General features: G+C 25.6%; 1 protein-coding gene and 1 long non-coding RNA gene across 2 annotated transcripts in view; both read right to left on the bottom strand.

The window, feature by feature from the left end:
- Window positions 1-9,034: 9,034 nt before the first annotated feature.
- On the bottom strand, window positions 9,035-12,945 carry LOC127278091 (uncharacterized). Its single transcript, XR_007842446.1, has 4 exons — window positions 12,857-12,945; window positions 12,405-12,741; window positions 11,039-11,304; window positions 9,035-9,074 (listed from the first exon to the last, which is right to left on the bottom strand). It is a non-coding gene; the product is annotated as an uncharacterized LOC127278091 (long non-coding RNA).
- Window positions 12,946-14,410: 1,465 nt separating this feature from the next.
- The window catches only part of LOC127278078 (uncharacterized), a 43,706-nt gene continuing 36,659 nt past the window's right edge, over window positions 14,411-21,457 (bottom strand). The window contains exons 4-6 of the mRNA XM_051299608.1: window positions 18,101-19,590; window positions 17,432-17,996; window positions 14,411-15,490 (exon numbers count right to left, since the gene is read on the bottom strand). Of these exons, the coding sequence (XP_051155565.1) occupies window positions 14,966-15,490; window positions 17,432-17,996; window positions 18,101-19,590 (2,580 nt within the window). The 3' untranslated portion in view covers window positions 14,411-14,965. The remainder of the gene's footprint in view (window positions 15,491-17,431; window positions 17,997-18,100; window positions 19,591-21,457) is intronic.

Consider the following 21,457-nt stretch of genomic DNA (forward strand, 5'->3'; position numbering starts at 1 on the left):
ATGAGGAAGTATTACATTTGACCGATTTTGACCAACCTCTAATTCATGTAAATCTCCACGTTTCAAGCCTTTCTGATGCAAAAAAAATAGGTTTTAAAAAAATGTCTTTCTTTATGTATGTATGTCTGTCTGTCTGTAGACAAAAAAGTTTGCTCGACGATAACTTGAGCAAATTTTAATTAATCGACCTCAAATTTGGTATACACTTTAAGTTCACCAAAATTTCGCCTGAGTTCGTTGGGCAGACAATTTCGTCAAAAAACAACAAAATTATTCAAATTTTTAATTTTCAAAAATTTTTATTTTTCAAAAAAAAAATTTTTTCATTTTTTTTTTGAAAAATATGAGTAAAATGAAACACTTTTTTATTTTATCATTTTTTGATTGGAGTGAAAACAAGAAAGTTACTCATTTTTTTATAATTTTTAATTTTCAAAAATTTTCATTTTTCAAAAAAAAATTTTTTTCAATTTTTTTTTGAAAAATGTGAGTCAAATGAAACACTTTCTTCCTTTAGCATTTTTTGATTCGAGTGAAAACAAGAAAGTTACTCATTTTTCTTAAAAAATGACAAACAAAAACGGATGAAAAATGGGTAAAATGCAGGGCAAAATTACTTTATTTTGAAAAAGTATGTGCGACTATGTATTGTTTCTTTTTAAGCCACCTTAAATTAACATAAATTAAAGTAACTTACTCATAAAATACCGAAATTTTTGTTTCGTTTTGTTTTTTTTTATAAGTCAACCTTTGCTATCCATTTCCAAAAAGTGCAATTATTTTCAAAATATTTCTGATTAGTTCATGTTGCACTGTTTTTACTAGAATATCGTAAGTTTTCGATTGCTAACTTTTGAATTGAGTGAACTTCTTTTATTTAAAAAATCTAAAATGGCTGGTCCATCATAACGGAATAATTTAACATTGATTCGATTAGTTTAAAATTCGGTACACGGAGATTTTTGGTGTCTATGAATCCAAATTTTGAATTTGATAATTCGATCCTCAAATTTTGATTTACCGACCCCACAAATTCACTAGCACCGAATTTTGAACGAAGCATATCAATTTCAAATTTTTCCGTCATATTGGGTAGCCATATTGAGTCCGCCATTTTCTATTTTTTTTTAATTTTTAATTAAAAATTTATTTTTACATTCTCATCATAATGAGAAAGTATTACATTTGCCCGATTTTGACCAACATCTAATTCATGTAAATCTCCACGTTTCAAGCCTTTCTAATGCCAAAAAATAGGTTTTAAACAAATGTTTGTCTGTCTGTATGTATGTATGTATGTATGTATGTATGTATGTATGTATGTATGTATGTATGTATGTATGTATGTATGTATGTATGTCTGTCTGTAGACAAAAAAGTTTGCTCGACGATAACTTGAACAAATTTTAATGAATCGACTTCAAATTTGGTATACACTTTAAGTGTATCAAAATCTCGCTTGAGTTCGTTGGCCAGATGATTTCGTTGAAAAACAACAAAATTATTCAAATTTGTAGTTTTTAAAAATTTCCAAACGTCGCATTTTTAAAAAAAAATTTTTTCAATTTTTTTTCGAAAATTGCGAGTAAAAATAAACACTTTTTTCCTTTGATAATTTTCAATAGCTATTAAAACAAAAAAGTTATATCACTTTTCTTAAAAAAGGACAAAATCGGATGAAAAATGGGTAAAATGCAGAGCAAAATTACTTCATTTTGAAAAACTATGTTCATCTATGTATTATTTCTGTTTAAACCACCTTAAATTAACACAAATAACAGTGACTTACTCATAAAGTTCCGATTCTTTTTTTTTTTTATAAGTCCAACTATTGTTTTCCATTTCCAAACATTGCTATTGTTTTCAAAAAATCCTCTATTTTAGAATACTTTATATTGCGCTGTTTATACTATAATTTCGTATTTTTTCGATTATTTACTTTTGAATTAGTTAAAATTCATGTATTTGTAGATTTGTAAACTTTTTTTTCTTTAACACTTTTCGATACAGATTAAAACAAAAAAGTTAAAAAAGTTATGTTCTATAACGATTAAGGTAACAAAAATTTTAAAATATTTTCGATGTGTTATTTTACTCATTAATTTTTTGCGGACCAGTTTTAACCTATTTTGCCACCTTTTCTTTTAGCAACTTTCCTCTCTAGATTTAAAGTTTTTGAAGCAGTATTCCTAAAACATTTTTTTCACTATAACGAAAGCATTGTGAAGTGAAACAAAAATAATAAGTGTAGCAGGCGAAATTATAAAGAATTATAAATTAACTAAGTATAAACATTGCTATTTTTTAAGAGAAAATTCATTTTCCAACAATCTTTTTAACAAATTTAAATAAATCTTTCTACTCCTTGGTTTTTTAGGTCGCTCATTACGATTCTGAAGTCAGTTTTTAAAAATTCAAAATGGCGTATTGAAACATTTTTGACGCGAGATTTTTAGCATTTAAAGGTATTCTAAAGGGATAAGATTTGAAAAAAATATAAAAACTGAACAAAATTTCTAAAAAAATCTTTTTTTTAATGCTTGTAAATTGTTTATTTAAAATTTTTCGGTTCTTTTAGTACACTATTTGATAGAGCCTCAACGTACCTGTAAAAATTCCGTTAATGGGTTAATGCACGCCTCCTTTTCCTATAGTATCTTTCTAATTTTCGAGCGTGAAACGCGAGTGCCGTGATGAGAATGTTATCCTTAAAGTCAAAGTACTTTAAGAAGATGAAATTTAATTTATAAAAACCAAAAATTTCACTTATATAAATTGTACAAAAAAATTTTTATGAATATGAATAAAAACATGAGAGCGGAACCTCATATAATAAATTTGTTGCTTTAAAAAATGTATTTACTTTAAAGTTCTTTTTTTAGTGTTTTTAAATTTTCAATTAATTTTTTCTTTTACTCAATTGAAATTAGCTCAAAGCGGAATGTCTTATTTTAGTAAATAATTTGGTTTGTCGATTTTCGTTAACTACAAAGACCTGGTCAATCCACGGCGCAATATTAAGGAACTAAGTTTGAACAGCTACAGTGCCGTCATTCTCTTTTTTTTGCCCGATAAAAAATTTATTCTAATACCTTTAAACCTTACCTATTTCTATAATTTAATTTAACGTATTTTAATAAAGACTATGAGTTGTTTCTAATAAATTTTTCAAAACAAGGCGATTATATGAAGATCCCCTTTTAAAATAACTACTTTTTTACTTATTTTAACTCTGTGTGTAATTAATTTTACTCTTTTTAATAAAATTAATAAAGATAATTTCTTTCTTCTTGACATTTTACTTCAAAATTAATTAAATCAACCACAAAGTCTGAAACAACTACAAAATCTCATTCTACCAAATAGATTCTTGGGTCATTCAACTACTTTCTGGTAGTATAATTAATACAATTTTTAAATTTAATAGGAAAATTTTTGTATTACAGAGTGTAGTTAAAAAGTAATTAATGCTAATAGGTTTTGAATTGTAATAAACAAACAAAGCGCGCGAAGCGCGTAATAATATCGGACCGCGAAGCGGGACGATCATCCTTCGCGCGCCCCGGGGCGCGCTCAAACTAGCGAGCGAAGCGAGCCCCTACGCGCGAAGCGCGTGATGAGAATGTGGCCGCCCCCGCAGGGGGCTGCCAGATTTTTTTACTGACTAATGAGTGCGAAGCCTGATATCAACAAGTTCTTTTTTTTAAACGATTAAATGTTCCCAGTAAAAAAAAAAGTATAGACAGTAAGGAAAAAGTATAGACTCATAGCTTAGTGGCTATACCGTTCGGCATGTAATGACGGTATAGAGACGTTACGGTGTATACTTTTTTCTTACCGTGAATACGGTTCACCTGGATTTTTTGAATTGATGTGTATTAACGCGATTTGACATTGTCAATGAAAAAGCCGATTGTTTTGAAGTGTAATAATGCCGATTACGAGGAGGAGCGACGAAATTTTATCTAAAAGTTAAAAAGGTAAATGTGACAGGCACGAGACCTGCGAGAGTTGTTACCACTGGATTGAGGAAATGCATCATTACTGACAAAAAGTATTCGACAGAAACTTACCGACAGAAAGTTACTAGGAAGAGCGGCAAATTCAAATGGTCAAATTAAATTCGAATGAATATATACATAATTTAATGTAGTTTTTTTATTTTAAATCAAGTATAGTATTTTAAATAATTAAATACCGATATTAAATAATTAATGTTTATTATAAAAATTGACATATAGACATGAAAATTTTTTCATTTTTAGCATTTAAATCTGTGAAATAATGAAATATTGTAATTTTATTTTTTAATTTCATAAAATTTTTATTTTTTATTAATTATTAATAATTAAATTTTTTTCATAAAAATAAAAATGTACTGCAAAGAATATGTTTTATGCATTGAAAAATAAAAATTTGTTAAAATATATTATTTCTATATTTTGTAAATAAAGTTATTTATTAAAATAATTTTTTTATTTATAAAATTGAAATAGATTAAAAAATTAATGTTTTAAATTAAAAATTTTTTATTTGAATTAATATATGTAATTAACTATTATGAAAATTAATTAGTCGTTAAATTTTTTTTTTTTTTTTAATAATAACTAATCTTTTTTTACCTATAAACAAATTTAATTTTATTTTGAACAAAATTATATTTTTAATGATAAAAACTTTGTTATTTTACATAGAGACGAATAATATTATACTTTTTTTATTTGTGAGTGAGAAGTGACCAAAACCAAATAATTGTAAATCATCGTAAAAATATTTTAAAAGGGATAGAAACAATAATACATTTTAAAATTATACAACACAAGAATACTCGCAAATGCGATTGTAAAACGAAAAGTACGAAAGTAATATAATGACAGCTGCGACATTGTGCTCCCTGCATGCTTCTGCCACCTAACGGCTGCAGGACGTAATAAACCTAAAATTATATTACTTTCGTACTTTTCGTTTTACAATCGCATTTGCGAGTATTCTTGTGTTGTATAATTTTAAAATGTATTATTGTTTCTATCCCTTTTAAAATATTTTTACGATGATTTACAATTATTTGGTTTTGGTCACTTCTCACTCACAAATAAAAAAAGTATAATATTATTCGTCTCTATGTAAAATAACAAAGTTTTTATCATTAAAAATATAATTTTGTTCAAAATAAAATTAAATTTGTTTATAGGTAAAAAAAGATTAGTTATTATTAAAAAAAAAAAAAAAATTTAACGACTAATTAATTTTCATAATAGTTAATTACATATATTAATTCAAATAAAAAATTTTTAATTTAAAACATTAATTTTTTAATCTATTTCAATTTTATAAATAAAAAAATTATTTTAATAAATAACTTTATTTACAAAATATAGAAATAATATATTTTAACAAATTTTTATTTTTCAATGCATAAAACATATTCTTTGCAGTACATTTTTATTTTTATGAAAAAAATTTAATTATTAATAATTAATAAAAAATAAAAATTTTATGAAATTAAAAAATAAAATTACAATATTTCATTATTTCACAGATTTAAATGCTAAAAATGAAAAAATTTTCATGTCTATATGTCAATTTTTATAATAAACATTAATTATTTAATATCGGTATTTAATTATTTAAAATACTATACTTGATTTAAAATAAAAAAACTACATTAAATTATGTATATATTCATTCGAATTTAATTTGACCATTTGAATTTGCCGCTCTTCCTAGTAACTTTCTGTCGGTAAGTTTCTGTCGAATACTTTTTGTCAGTAATGATGCATTTCCTCAATCCAGTGGTAACAACTCTCGCAGGTCTCGTGCCTGTCACATTTACCTTTTTAACTTTTAGATAAAATTTCGTCGCTCCTCCTCGTAATCGGCATTATTACACTTCAAAACAATCGGCTTTTTCATTGACAATGTCAAATCGCGTTAATACACATCAATTCAAAAAATCCAGGTGAACCGTATTCACGGTAAGAAAAAAGTATACACCGTAACGTCTCTATACCGTCATTACATGCCGAACGGTATAGCCACTAAGCTATGAGTCTATACTTTTTCCTTACTGTCTATACTTTTTTTTTTACTGGGTTTTTTTTTCGTCCATTTGCAAGATATTTTATAATCAAAAATTAAATTCATTACTTAATTTGCTATTTTATAATATACTAGCAGCACCCAAAATTCCCTGAAACTTGACACGGCAAGATTAGGAAACTTCAGTGGCAAGGTTCAGACAAGTTTGTGTCGATGTTTAAATGTCCATACATGAAAAAAATATTCACACGAAACTTTGAGGAAATATTGTACATAAATATTCACGTGCAGTGTTCAGTCAATGTTGTGTGAATATTGAAATTACATTTTCGCCTATAGTTATAAAAATTTCATTTACAAATATAATAAGTATAGATGAATATATTGACACAACATTGACTGAACATTGCACGTAATATTTCCTCAAAGTTTCATGTGAATATTCTTTTCATGTGGACATTTAAACATCAACACAAACTTGTATGAACCTTGCCAATGAAGTTTCCTAACCTTGCCGTGTGATACTCTGTCAAGTTTCAGGAAATTTTGGGTGCTGTGTGGGATATTCTATTGATTATAATATATTTTTATTTTTAACAATTATTGGTTTTTGTTAATTTTTTTTTTTTACAAATAAAAAGTATTATGTGATAAGAATTTATTATTTTTTTTATTATAAGCAAATAATTTTTTAACTGTAAAGAGAAATAAAGACTGTAAAAATATTGTACTTTCAAAATTTTTTAAATTTAATTTCGAAAATATGTAATACAGCAAGACAGTTTAAGCTTTTCTTCATAATTGGAAAAAAAAGACTCACATTATCTGAATTTTAATTATGGTTTAAATTTAAAATTATCAAATCTTTTAATTGATTTAAGTTTCAAATTAAAATTTCCGAATTTAAATTTGTTTAAATTTTAATTGATTTATATTTTTAATTATATCCAAAATTCAATTATTTAAATTCGAATCTGTTGAAATTTTAATTCATCAAATTTTTAATTTAATTAAATTTTATTCGATTAAAATTTTAATTAATTTGAAAACAAAATTTTGCACATTAATTGGTTTTAATTGAGCTGCCGGATCAAAGAAGGGCACATAACTACCCAGATAGTACGTAAGCTTGCAGCAACCTTGCGGCAAGCTTGCCGCGCAATATTGCCATTCTTGCATGGTAAGTTTGCCGCAAGCTTCAAATGTCCCACCTAACCCAAGCTTGCATGGTAAGCTTGCCAAAAGATTGCAGTATAAGGTTACTGCAAGATTGCACAGTAAGCTTGTCGCAAGATTGGTGCAAGGTTGCCAAATAACCTTGCCCAATCAGCAGAGAAGTTTGCATTGAAAATGAGGACTATGCGCACTAGCTATCATAAGCACTTACGGCTGCGCAGTAAATTTTTTTGACCTCCCAAGAACTGGTGCTCAATGTATGTACAAAAATAAATTTCCTCCCCCCCCCAAATTTTTTTGTTATATTCCGCAAGCTTGTGTCAAGCTTGCCATAAGGTTGCTGAGCAAACTTGCATGGCAAGCTTGCTGCAAGTTTGCTGCAACCTTCTGTGCTGATTGGCAAGGTTATTTGGCAACCTTGCACCAATCTTGCGACAAGCTTACCGTGCAAGCTTACGGAGCAATCTTGCGATAATCTTACTGTGCAATCTTGCAGTAACCTTACACTGCAATCTTTCGGCAAGGGTTAGGTGGGACATTTGAAGCTTGCTGCAAGCTTGCCATGCAAGGTTGGCAATATTGCGCGGCAAGCTTACGTGCTATCTGGGTAATGTAATTCAAATGAATTATGTGCCCTTCTTTGATCCTGCAGCTCAATTATTATTTTTTTTATCACATTTTTGTCATCTATTTTTGGATCAATAATTCAAATCTTCACCTATTTTTAAATTTTAATATTTAATTTATACACTAGAGTCAAAAAGTTGAGGCACAAGAATATTCTTCAACGTCGTATTTAACATACCATTTTATTTTATGTATAAAAAAAATACTCATTTAGTATAAATCTCATTTTACATAATTTTAATTGACGATTTACGATAATTAAATTTTACGTCAATGCACAAAGTTTTTATGCCAAATTTTTTTATGAATTTTTATATCGTGTCGTTATAATGTAAGGTGTTATAATTCCAGCTATCTATAAAAACAATATTATTTTCATTATCATTTTTTTTTATTAAATTCAATAAAATTAAAAAATTCTATTATAATTTCAATAAAATGTTCATTTCCATTATTTATATATAAATACTCACATACTGAATACAATTGTGGTTTAAATGAAAGAATCCATTAGCTGTAAATAATAAATGATTGTGTCTCACAGCGAATAAAAATTGTTTAATCTGTAATAAAAAAAAATTATTATTATTATTATTCTTTTATCAAAGAAAATATTATGGAATTTTTATTTAAATAGAAAAAACATTTGTTTTAACAATCAACAAATTATACAAAAATAGTAACCTTATTAAAACAGTCTTCGTCATCTCTTGTTTCAAGTTCAAATAAAATTTTTCCTGTCATCAAAGCCTAAAATTTATCATTTTTTTTTAGGTGTCAAACCACAATTTTTATTTTATAATAGAAATCATTTTTTATTTCATACAGTTTTTTATATTATAATGAAATCAAATATTTTTTTTATTTAATAATCAATTAAATTATTTATTTAATTTATTAAATAAAAAAAACATTTATTTACTGTTTTTAAAAATTTTATAATTCTAAAGAATATAGAAACTTATTTTTTTGTAAAATAAATAAATTAAATAAATACCTCAGCACTGGTCGTGTGACATATATTATTAATTGCTAGAATTTTATTCAAATAGTTTATTGAAATAATCAGTTTCAACCATAACATTTTAGTCTCTTTGTTAAATATATCATAAAGAGAGCTGATATAAAGAAAAATCAAAAAAACAACGGATAATCCAACTGAAATGACTATTTCAATTCTAAAAATATCGTTGACAGATCTTGAAATTCTGACTAAATCTAAGTGTATCATCCTAAAAAATATTTTGATTAGTAAATAATTTTATATATATATATATATATATATATATATATATATATATATATTTATTGAAATATTTTTGAGACGCATGAATAATGTCTAAAATTAATTTTATTCGAATTTTTATTCAATAGAATTTTCTTTTATCCGAATTTTTATTTATTCAAATTATTCTTTTGCAGAATTTCCATTAAAACAAATTTTTATATAACCGAAAATTTTATTTATTTCAATTTATAATTATTTCTTTGAATTATTATTTCACAGAATTTCCATTAAATCGATTTTCTAAATTACAGAATTTTTATATAATAAAAATTATTATTTCGCAGAATTTTTATTTGTCAAAATTTGTATTTGTTCGAATTTTCATATTACAGAATTTTTACTTTTCGAACAAATAGAAATTCTGTTAAATGAATTTTCGGTTAATTAAAAATTCTGTCAAATAATAATTCGAAGAAATATTTTGACTTAAAATAATTAATTAAATAATAAATATTAATAAAAATAATGATAATTTAATTTTAAAAAAATCCTAAAAAATTAATTTTAAACATTATTTATGCGTCTCATATTTTTCATAAGTAAATAAATTTTCCATAACAAGATCAAAAAAAATAAAATTTATTGGTCCAAAAAATAATATGTAAGCATTCGCATGAAAAAGGACAATTTTGAATTTTATGTTCGCATCTCTGAATTTTGATAACCTATTTATTGGACTTATATAAAGTTTATTATTTTGATAAAATATTTAATATCTTAAGATAATTAAATGATTTTACTGTAAATTTCCGATTAATTTTCCTTCATTATTCAATTCTTTCTTAGCTGCTCGAATTAGTCCTACTTGTGTAATGTATAATTTTGTCTTCTGCGGTGAATAAAAATCACATTCTGATAGTTGATCCAGTGCTTCATTCAATTTACAAAACTTTATTTTTATGTAACTAAAAATAATAATTATATATTACATAATTTACTTACAAAATGTATAGAAATATATTTTTTGTTAAATGTTCTGCTTTGGCCTTTGTTTGTTCGACATTTAAAAAAATACGGGACGCATGATTATGTTCCAAAAATCATTTACTTAGAATTTTAATATTACGGAATTTCATTTGTCATAATTATTTTTGAGCTGAATTTTTATTCGTTCGATTTTTCATACTAAAGAATTTTTATTTAACCGAAAAATCATTTAACAGAATTTGTAATTGATAAAATTTCCAAACAAACAAACGACAGAAAGATTTCGGCGCAATTTTTAAAATCAACCAATCACAATTTTATGTATAATTTTTGATTAATTAATTTTACAAATTATGCCGAAATCTTTCTGTCGATTGTTTATTCATCCATTTGCAATTTCGGGCAAATGAAAATTCTATCAATTAGAAATTCTGTTAAATGATTTTTCAGTTAAGTAAAAATTCTGTAGTATGAAAAATCGGTCATTTGGAAATTATAACAAATAATAATTCGAACAAATGAAAATTCATCTGAAAGAAAATTCTATGCAATGAAATTCTACCCAATAAAAATTCTTTAAAATGCATATTATATTGAATAAAAAGTCTAGCAAATAAAAATTCGAACAAATAAAAATTCTGTAAAGTGAATTTTCGATTAGATAAAAATTCTGTAATATAGAAAATCGTTTTGATGAAAATTCTGCAAAATACTGATTCGAACAAATTAAAATTCGTCTCAAAAATAATTATGACAAATAAAATTCCATAGAATTAAAATTCTAACAAATGATTTTTAAAACATAATCCAAAATTTTTGAATTTTATCTTTTAGGACCACCCAATATTTTCTGTAAAATATTACAAAATATTAATATTTTATATTATAAACTGTTCGGTATTTACTCTAATATATTTTATACTCTTTGTTTAAAATTCTATAATTATTATATATAACACTCTTGTAAAATAAAAAGTTTACCTTATTATGTGTATAAATTTGCATTCAATGATGTAGGGTGCTCCTAATACAAAATAAAATGTAACTAATATAGTGCAGATTGATTTAGCATTAAATTTGTTGACATGTTTTGCAAAAAGTATTACGAAAAAAATTATTAAATATACAATAAAAATTGCTGCAGTAATAATGCTCATCCTAAAAGATTTACTATAATTTTCCATTATTCCTATTCTCTTCATTTTTTCATCTACAGAATTAAGTTCTTGCAAACAAAATTTTAATTTCTGTAAAATAATAATATAATAAAGAATAACAATATAAATATGATTTTTTTAAATCTAATATTGATGCTTAAAAAATTTGGACCACACTGTGATTAAAAATCAAAATTTTTAGTTTTCTGGACCTTTTTTTAAATGAATTTTTTACTCAACAGAATTTTTAGGAACTGGATTTTTATTTAGCGCAGAATTTTTATTTTAGAAAATTTCTATTTACCCAAATTTTTATTTAAAAGAATATTTTTCGGGAAATTTGTTTAAATAAATAAATTTAGCAGTAGAATTCTCATTCATACGAATTTTATGTGATTCGAATGTGTCCGAATTTCTAATTCACCGAATTATTATTTGTTCGAAATTGCAAGTGACCGAATAAACAATTGATAACAAGATTTTGGCGCAATTTTTAAAATTAACCAATCAGAAATTAAAAAAGAAAATCGTAATTAGTAAGTTTTATAAATTGAACCAAAATTTTTTTGTAAATTTGTTGTTCAGTTATTTGCAATAAATTCGACAAATGAAAATTCTTCGTTTTAAGAATTCTATCAAATAACAATTCGTGTAAATAAAAATTCGGACAAATTAAAATTCAGTGAATGGGTAATTTATTGACATTTACTTAAATTAGAATTCTATTACATAAAAAGTAAAAGTTGGATGAAGAAAAATTCTGCAAAAATAAATTTATATAAAATATGTTGTTCATAATTAATTAAATTAAGTTAAAAATTCATAAAAATATAAAATAAATTCTGTAAATTGAAAATTTTGCCAAATAAAAATTCGAGACCTAAAAATTCTGTTAAGTAAATATTAGTTTAAAAAAAATTCTATAGTTCGAAAAATGAAAATTCGTCATAATTTTTTTTTTTTTTGACTTTTTAGACGAATTTTAATTTTTCAAAAGAATTTTGTTGGGTATAATTATTTATACAATAAAATTATTTAAAATTACAATTCTAATTACTGATTTTTTTATGGGATACGTTAATATGTGTGAAATTAAAAAAATCTAATTTCATTAACAAAATCAATAAGAAATACGTATAGTAATTTTCCTGATATTTTATTATATTAACACTTTAATTATTTATACTTACTTGAGCATTAATTTTACTTAAAATAATAACAATTAGACACAAAAAATAGCATCCAATGATAAATACGGTGAGTATCAATTTATTTATCATTTGAATCTCCTCAGAATAAATTGTGGAAATTGAAAAATAATTGAAAACAATTGATGCAGTTAGTATAATTATACAAATTATTGAATATATAATACTAAATATTGTTTGAGGATTGCCAAGGGGATATTCAATAATACCAGTTCCCATAATCCAACTGATAATTGTTATTGGTAATAAAGCATCGTTAATATTTTTTGGTACAATCATCGTCTTTCTTTAGTTATTCAAAATAAATTCTGCACTAGTCCTAAAAAAAAAAACTTTTTTATGATATAAAAAATAAAAATAAAGTTTTCATCAAATTTTCAAGTTTTGTGATAAAATTATGCACAATATATATTTTTTTTTTTTTGAATAATTACAATTTGTTAAAAAATTATTTGTGGTCGCGTTTATATGGCTCTTATTTATTTATTTATTTTTTTTCGAGTTAATTTAAATATTCTTCTCCGGCAGTTGAATTGTAACTATTAGTACAAATACTAAAACTGGAGCACACATTTAACTAGAATTAATTATTAAAGAGTTTGACTAATTGTCGAATAATTAATTATTTATATTGTAATTATGTCACGCGATGTAAATTTGTGCCAAGTTTTATTGATCCTTTTCATAAGTTATAATAAAAGAAAAAATATAAATTAATTAACAAAATAAATAAATAGAATAGAAAATAAAATGAATTTTGTTAATATTGATATTATTTCTTCTGGCTAATAAAAATTCACAAGAATGACAAAATTGTCTAAATTTATTATTTTTAAATGATTAATGACAGATTTTTTTTTTTATACAAATTTTTACATAACAAAATTTTCAGCTACCGAATTTTTGTTTTTTAGAATTTTTATTTTACAGTTATTTTCTTTACATGACTTTTTAATTTAAAAGAATTTTAATTTAACAGAATTTTCATTCAATCGAATTTTATGTAATTCGAATTTTTAAATTGACAGAAATTCCAATTTATCGAATTTTTAAGACGCCGAATTTTCATTTGTCCGAGAAAACAATCGACAGAAAGATTTCGGCGCAATTTTTAATATTGACCAATCACGATCTTCTTGATAATTTCTAATTGGTCAATTTTAAAAATTGCGCCGAAATATTTCTGTCGATTGTTTTTCTCTGCAATTTCTAATTTCGGACAAATGAAAATTCGGTGTCTTAAAAATTCGGACCACTTAAAATTCAGTGAAATGGAATTTCTGTCATTTCAAAATTCTAATCACATAAAATTCGATTAAATGGGAATTCTGTTAAATTAAAATTCTCTTAAGTAAAAAGTCATTTTAATTAAATGACTATAAAATTAAAATTCTGTCAAACAAAAATTCAAACAAATAACAATTCTGTGAAGTGGATTTTCGATTGCATAAAAATTCTGTAATATAGAAAATCGTTTTAATGAAAATTCTGCAAAATACGAATTCGAACAAATAAAAATTCGGCTCAAAAAAGAATGATGACAAATGAAATTCCATAAAATAAAAATTCTAACTAATGATTTTTAGAACATAATCGTGCGTCCCTAAAATTCTTTAAAATGAAAATTTTAATTAATAATTTTTATTGGATAATTCATGCGTCTTAAAACATGAGTGATTTGGAAAGAACTTGGTATGTTTATTGACAAAATTGAATTCCTTTCAAGAAATTTATTGATTTTGTGGTAGTGCAAATATTTTGAAATTATAAGATGACAAAATAGTTTATGCGTTCACTTAGAAGCAAACATAAACATTTTTTTAAAAAATTATTTTACGTAAACATCCTTTTTTATTCGTTCATATTTTTAAATAAATTTTTTCTATTTTTTAAATAAAAAATAAAATATCTGAAAGTCACGCAAAATAATATTACACTTTAAATATACTCTTATAAAAATATATTTCTAAGTAGAATAATTATGAGGAATTTGTAAAATGACATTGAAATATTTTTAAACGTATTTATAGTTTCTTACAATTTATAATATTTTACCTAAGCATACTATTAATTATTATAGTTTTCAAAAAAAAAAAATTTTTTTTATATTTTACTAAAACAGTAATATTATAGAAGAATAAAAATATTACTTCACTTCGGGAATTAAGCAGTCAAGTATTTTTATGATAAAAAAAAATTTTTAATTTAATGAAAAAAAAATCTCCTGTCATATATATATAACGAAATTATACTTATATATAAATATATGTTCTTATACTATAATGAACGGTCCTTAATTACAAACATTATGCAATATACAAATTGCAACATTAAAAAAAAAAATTTAACAGGGAAATGACTCTTAATTAAGATGGTAATCTATTTTTCACAACGAAATATGTTGAACAAAAACCGGTCTTTTTTTCTTCACACACTTTATAGAAATAATTTTATTTATTTTTGTGAAAATGAAAAAAAAAATCGGGTGAATCACTAATTAAAAACAAAACAAAAAATATTCAAAATAATGTCTTAGTTTTGTATCAGTGTGTCTCAACATGTGTTTGTAATTCTAAAAGTGTGGAGAATGTTTTTTCACACAATAAACAAATATGTGAACTTTCATTGTGAATATCCAAATGATCAGCAAGTTCATTTTCAGTTGAAAATACTTCATCGCAAATTGTGCACGAATAATTGTTTCTCTCTTTTTCCCATACCATGGCGTCTGATTCTTCATCGTGATTTTCCTTGTGCATTTCAAGTATTGATTTTGATGAAAATACCTCGGGACATTGATCACAATAATATTTATAATCTTTTTGTTTTACACCATCAGTTATGCTAATGAGATTTGGATTATCATCTCCGTCGTCAAACAAATGATTTTCAACATGTGTACTTAATGCATCTTCTGATTCAAGTGATTCACTGCAAATCGCACATTGATAATGTTCCTTTGAACTTTGTTCATCTTCGCTTATATCATCGCAATGTTGTTGAAGATGATCTTTCATAACTTCTTCATCACTGAATTTTTTATCGCACACAAAACATGTATAACCCTCCTGAAAAAAACAGAAAAAATTTTCATTTATTAATCGTAACACTTTTTAAATGTCAACAAATTTTATTTGCGATAGATCGACATTAAATTTAATTCAAAAATTTTTGTACTTCAATATTTTCTTGCGACAATTCATTTCGTTTATGGGTAATTCTCCGCGTAGCGCACAACTTGCTTTTTTTCATGTTGTGAAAGAAAAACTCGAGAAAAATCACAAATAATATTCACATAATATTTCGATTCCAATGTAAAAAGATAATTTCTGTGACTACAAACAAAAACCAATAGATATTTTTGTATTTAACATTATAATTTTTCGTGAAAAGTGGTTTTTAAGGCTGAAAACGTCAAAATTTCATCTGTCCCCACAGGATGTTTAAACAAAAAAGTTAATATTTTTAGCAATGTACACTAATAAATACAATTTCTGTTGCTATTTTAGTATTGTATATTGTAGTGGAATTGAATAAAAAAAACGTTTGATCAAAAAAATAATTATTTTCTTTTTTTTTTTTTTGCTATTTATACTTGACTGCACTTTTGTGTGTTATTCTGCGTTTTATTATTAAACATTGAATTATTTAAATAAAAGTCAAATGTTAATATAGTTCTACTTCAGTAACAGCAAAAGTTATATTCCTTAAGTTGATCCACGAAGAAGATAATCAATTTTCTAATTGATTTATCCCTTTTTTTACAAATTTTAAGATTCAAATTTGTACAGGGCATCATAAAATCGTCTCCACCGGCATCCACCGACCCTTCAATATTATTTAAAAAAATAGAATATAATTAAATAATAAAGGTGAAATAAAGTGTAGTTATATTATTTTAGTCTATATATATATATGTGAAACATATGAAACCGATTAAAAATAAATGATAATTTAAAAAAAAAAAAAAAAAAAAAATTATTAACATCAGTTCCACCGGTTCGACCGACCCCAGCGTCACCACCCGCCAAAAAATTTCGACCGCCACTAGTCCAAGTTTAATACACAATGAAACAAACGAAATTCAAAATATTTATTATAAACTATCACAGCTCCGGTAAGTTTACTATAACTTACCAAATAAATTTCTATACATTACCGCATAAATTTCCATAAATTACCAAAATAAAATTTTTAATTGTCGTTCGCGCTATATATATTTTTGTAAATTACCACGAAATTTTTTATAAATTACCGAAATTAAAATCTTTAATTGCGATTTATGCTTTACATATTTTTATGAATTATAGCCAAAATTTCTATAAATTACCGCATAAATTTCCATAAATTACCTCGAAAATTTCCGTAAATTACCGAAATAAAAATTTTTAATTGTCGTTCGCGCTATATATATTTTTGTGAATTACCCCCCAAAAATTTCCATAAACATTTAAAATCAAATTTCAACTATTTTAAAGAATTCAACAAGCAAAGAATTTTTTTTTATTTTGTTTAAAAAAAATTAAAAAATTATAAAAAATTTTTCCGGCCCACCATGGATATTTATTTTTTGACACTTTATCTTCAAAAATATGTATTGATATTTATCATTTCGATAAAAAAATATTTTTAAAGTTTCAGACACCAAATCGTGCGCTACGCGGAGAATCACCCTTATAAAGAATAAATGTAATTTTAAGTGTTACGCTTGAGTTATTTATTTATACAACTTAAAAAAGTGAATATTCAGAAAAATAAAAATTCAAGAAATGAATAATTCTGATGAAAATTTTTTAAATTCTATTAAATTATAATTTAGTTATAATAGAAATTCTTTGATATGAAAATTAGTTTCATTATAAATTCTCTTTATAAAATTCTGCTAAATAAAAATTCAATAGTTTTTACTTCCGACATCATAAAAATTCCAACTGATCTAATGGGGGGGAAATATTATTACAAATGACACATAGAACGTTCGAATTAGAATAAAAAAATAAAATACTTACATGTTTTTTCGAAACATTTGTTTTGGTATTATCTAATTTGCCATCAAGCGTTCTCTTCTCAAGTCCAGTTACATTTACATCTTGTTCTTTACTTTTTATACTTTTTGATTTTGACGATTTTTCAAAATCGGGCCTATTGTGAGTTTGTAAATGATTAATAAGTGACTGCTCTGATATAAATCTAACATTACATTCACTGCATTCAAATGTGGATTTTAAATCATCATGTTCAGATAAATGATCGACGAGTTGCATTTCGGAATTGAATTTTTTATCACAAACAGTACACTTGTGAACTCGTAGATTTGTAAATACTTGTGAATCACTATGATGAGTCTTTAAATGATTAAGATATGATTTCTCTGTAACATAACTCATTCCACAATAGTTGCACTTGTGTTGTTCAGAACAAATGTGTGACTTAACAAATCGTGCGGGAACAATTTCATGACATCGTTTACATCTCATTAATTTTTCACGATTTTTGTGTGAAGGATCTTGATGATATTTCATATGTTCATCGGCATCTTTTTTTGTAATAAATATTCGATTGCAAATTCCGCATCTGTAACAGGAAACATGAAGATTATTAACGAATATAAACAAATCGTTTACATGTAAAACAGTTGAAAATATTTTTTAAATACAATTAAAAAAATTAATTCTTACCTATGATTTAATCCATGCTTCTGGAAAGTTTTTAAAGCGTTTTGACCTTTAGGAGTTGTTAAATCCTTATTGTTAAAGCTTTCCATCGTATTTAGATCTTGTAATTCTTGATGTGTTGTTGTATCACACTCGACAGTTTCAACTTTTTGTTTTACAATTCTCTTGGGTTTTTCTTTCTTTACAATTTCAATTTCTGATCGTTTGTCCTCGCAACTAATGTTTGTATCTTCTATAGACTGTAAACATGTTATTTTCTCCTTTAAATTCTTGTATAATTTTGCATTTTCTTGTAAAACTTCAACATTATTAATTTTATATGGAACATTTGAAACATCAAGCCGATCAAGCGTTAATTTAGGTTGAAAAACGGAAGAATGCATAGCGGCTTTAATAAATTCCAAAGATACCGATTTACTAACTTCAATATCATCTCTAGAATCCAATTCATTTTTTTGTACTGAGGTCTCATAATTTTTCTTTATTGCCTTCACTACGATTGTTTTCAATTGTTGATCGAGATTATCATAGGAACCTTTATATTTGTCTTTGAGATCATCTAAGAGATTTGAGTCGGAAAATATTTTATTTTTCATATCCTTCTCAATAAAACTTGCTAAATCAACTTGAACACGTTGAAGTGCTTCAAATTCAGTTCCTTCAATTTCAATATGTAAACATTTTTCTATTTTATCTTTATTCACATTAGAAAGTGGACTAATTCTCTTAAGTTGAACTGCATCAATTATATCAGTATTTTCAAGTTTCTCTTGATCTACCGTATCGTGGAAAACTTTATCAAAATGCGCTGGTTCCGAAACAGCAAGAGTTGATGTCACAATATAAGTGGAATCTCCAATTTTAAGTTCGGATTTAACTGTGCGTGGTGGTATAGAGACATTCTCCTTTTCTGTTTCTCTATCATCAGTTTCTTTAATTTTACTTTTATCCATGTCTTTTACTTTATCAATTGATTTACGATTTTTAACTTTGACTTCATCCCCAATTGACTTTCGAGAACGAAGTACTCTTTTAGTATCAGAATCGGATTCTTTTTTAAAGTCATTCATATTAGTTTCCAAATTCTTTAATGCGCGGGCAATTTTTTTCTGTTTTTCATCTTCTTTATCGGCATTTGATTTGGCACGTGCTTTTTGAACGGGTGATAATTGATTATCAGATGCACCAGAATCTGTATCTGTATTATTGCCAGTGGCAGCAATTAAAGCCTTTTTACGAGCATCCCAACGACGTGCGTATGCTCTTCGCCTCTCAGATGTTCTACCACGACGTGCAATTTGACGATATTGTGGAAAGAATGATGGTTTCGATGGTGAACTAAAATTATTTTCTATTTCTTTTTCTGTATTAAAATTTGTTGATTTTTTCACTGGCGACAATGATGGTTTCATATCAATTTCCTTTGAATGATTATTATCCTCAAAAATTGAATCCATAGCCAGTGGCGATAAATTGTTGACCTTATTCTTTTTCTGTAAATGAAAAAAAAAATGTTATTAATTTTAAGATAAAAAAAATTTATGCGTACAATTATTATCAGAAATATTACACGTGATAATTATACTCTGGCTCAAGAAAGAAAAAAGTAAGTAAAATAAACGATTTATTTTAAGTAAATAATTTTAAGATTATGGCTTGATAATTGTGCTGGGCAAATTAAAAATTGGACCCTGTTCACATTTCTAGTTTATACTATCAATTCCGAAGGGAAAGCTAGTCAAGAAATAGTTTTAAAATACTTTGAGCCGGTTTCCACCATCAGGTGGAGAAGTCTATAGAAAGTATGCACAACCTTGATGATTTTAATGACTTTCAAGAAGCTGTACAGTCTGCTAACTCTGAAAAATTTAAAGTTATAAATATGAACTATAATAATTTTTTCGCCTCAAGAACTAAATTTTCTAAATAGTAAAACTTCTAAAACAATAACAAGACCACAACGAAATGATAAACCTTGCGGTGTATCTGAAGAAAAAAAAGAAGTCAATTGTTTCTGAACTTTGTCCATTAATGGCAGAAAGTCGTCGCCGGTACTGGATGGAAATTACGAGTTAAAAAATGTAATTGATTTGGTAACTGATGTTGAATATTAAAAATCTTATAACAGCAAGATGTTTTCATCAATAAGCAAACTTTGTATAATGTGCAAGAGTGCATTTAAAAAAAACATTGCTTTTATTTCCAATTAAAATTATCTATCTAGAAAAATATATGTAGTCTCAAAACTCTTTAATTACTTAGAAATTGTTACTACAAAGTATATTAAATTAAAATATAATGAAAGAGTCTTATATTTTATGTAAATTATATTAAAATAATAAATTATGCTACTCTTGTTGAGACGACAAAATTGAGGTCCAGAGTTAAAACATGGTATACCTTATTTTTTGACTAATTTTACTGGACTAAAAACTAAAACTCAAAAACTAATTTTAAATTCTCCCCCTGTTCGTCACGTGTTTTTAACCAACCTATCACAAACTTAGAAATCCTGGCCAAACTATATTATTAAATTCAAGAGCGCCATTATATTTAATAGTGTAACGAAGTGTTTCGTTAGAACTAAGAATCCCATGGAAATAAAAATGAATTTCTGAGTTTGGTGTCCAGCGAGAGATAAGGATGTCTTTCCTTCTCTTCTCGTATAGGTTTGTCTCGTTTCTCCTTTTTCTTTCGTTCAACGTTCGGAAGGTGTGACTATTATCATGTCTTGTTAGAAATGATTACGCGCATGATTAATAGGCGCTTAGAGTCACGTGGTCTACGTCCCTTCCAGTTTTCCCTTTAGGTGACGTCCAGTTGGGCGCGACGAGGATGGACGTATGCGGATTTCCGGACTACCAAGAAGGATGTACTAAATTCTAGGAAAAGCGGGCCTTATTCCGAGAATTGGGATTTTAGTATTTTCCTTGTCTGGCTGACACCATTATTACTAGTCGTGTTTTTCTTAGAAATCTATTCAGTTATAATATATTTTTATTTTTTATAAGTTAGTGTAGTTGTTAATTTTTATTTAAATAAATTTGAGTTTTTGTTATTAAATTGTGTGCGATCTATTTTATTTTATTATTTGCATCATTGGGTCAACATTGTCGGAGATTACTAACAGTCGGCGTCTTATCAGCATCGTTGGCGCCAAGCGGTCTCGCTAAGGTTGGTTATCTCAAAAAGCAAGAAGGCGTTGTTTCGAACGGGTTTCACATCGCCCTATCCTTGGCAGGATTCCCCCTTAGATTTGGTGTATTTTAAGATTTTTTGAAGAGTATTCCATTTTGGGAAAAGATGTGTAATTGTTCTAAAATTTTTAGCGATTTTTAAAATATTATTTTCAATTAATAA

This window comes from Leptopilina boulardi, unplaced genomic scaffold (assembly GCF_019393585.1).
Source record: "Leptopilina boulardi isolate dan_hultmark-lab unplaced genomic scaffold, ZJU_Lbou_2.1 LbouV2_195, whole genome shotgun sequence".
In the NCBI taxonomy this organism is placed as follows: domain Eukaryota; kingdom Metazoa; phylum Arthropoda; class Insecta; order Hymenoptera; family Figitidae; genus Leptopilina; species Leptopilina boulardi.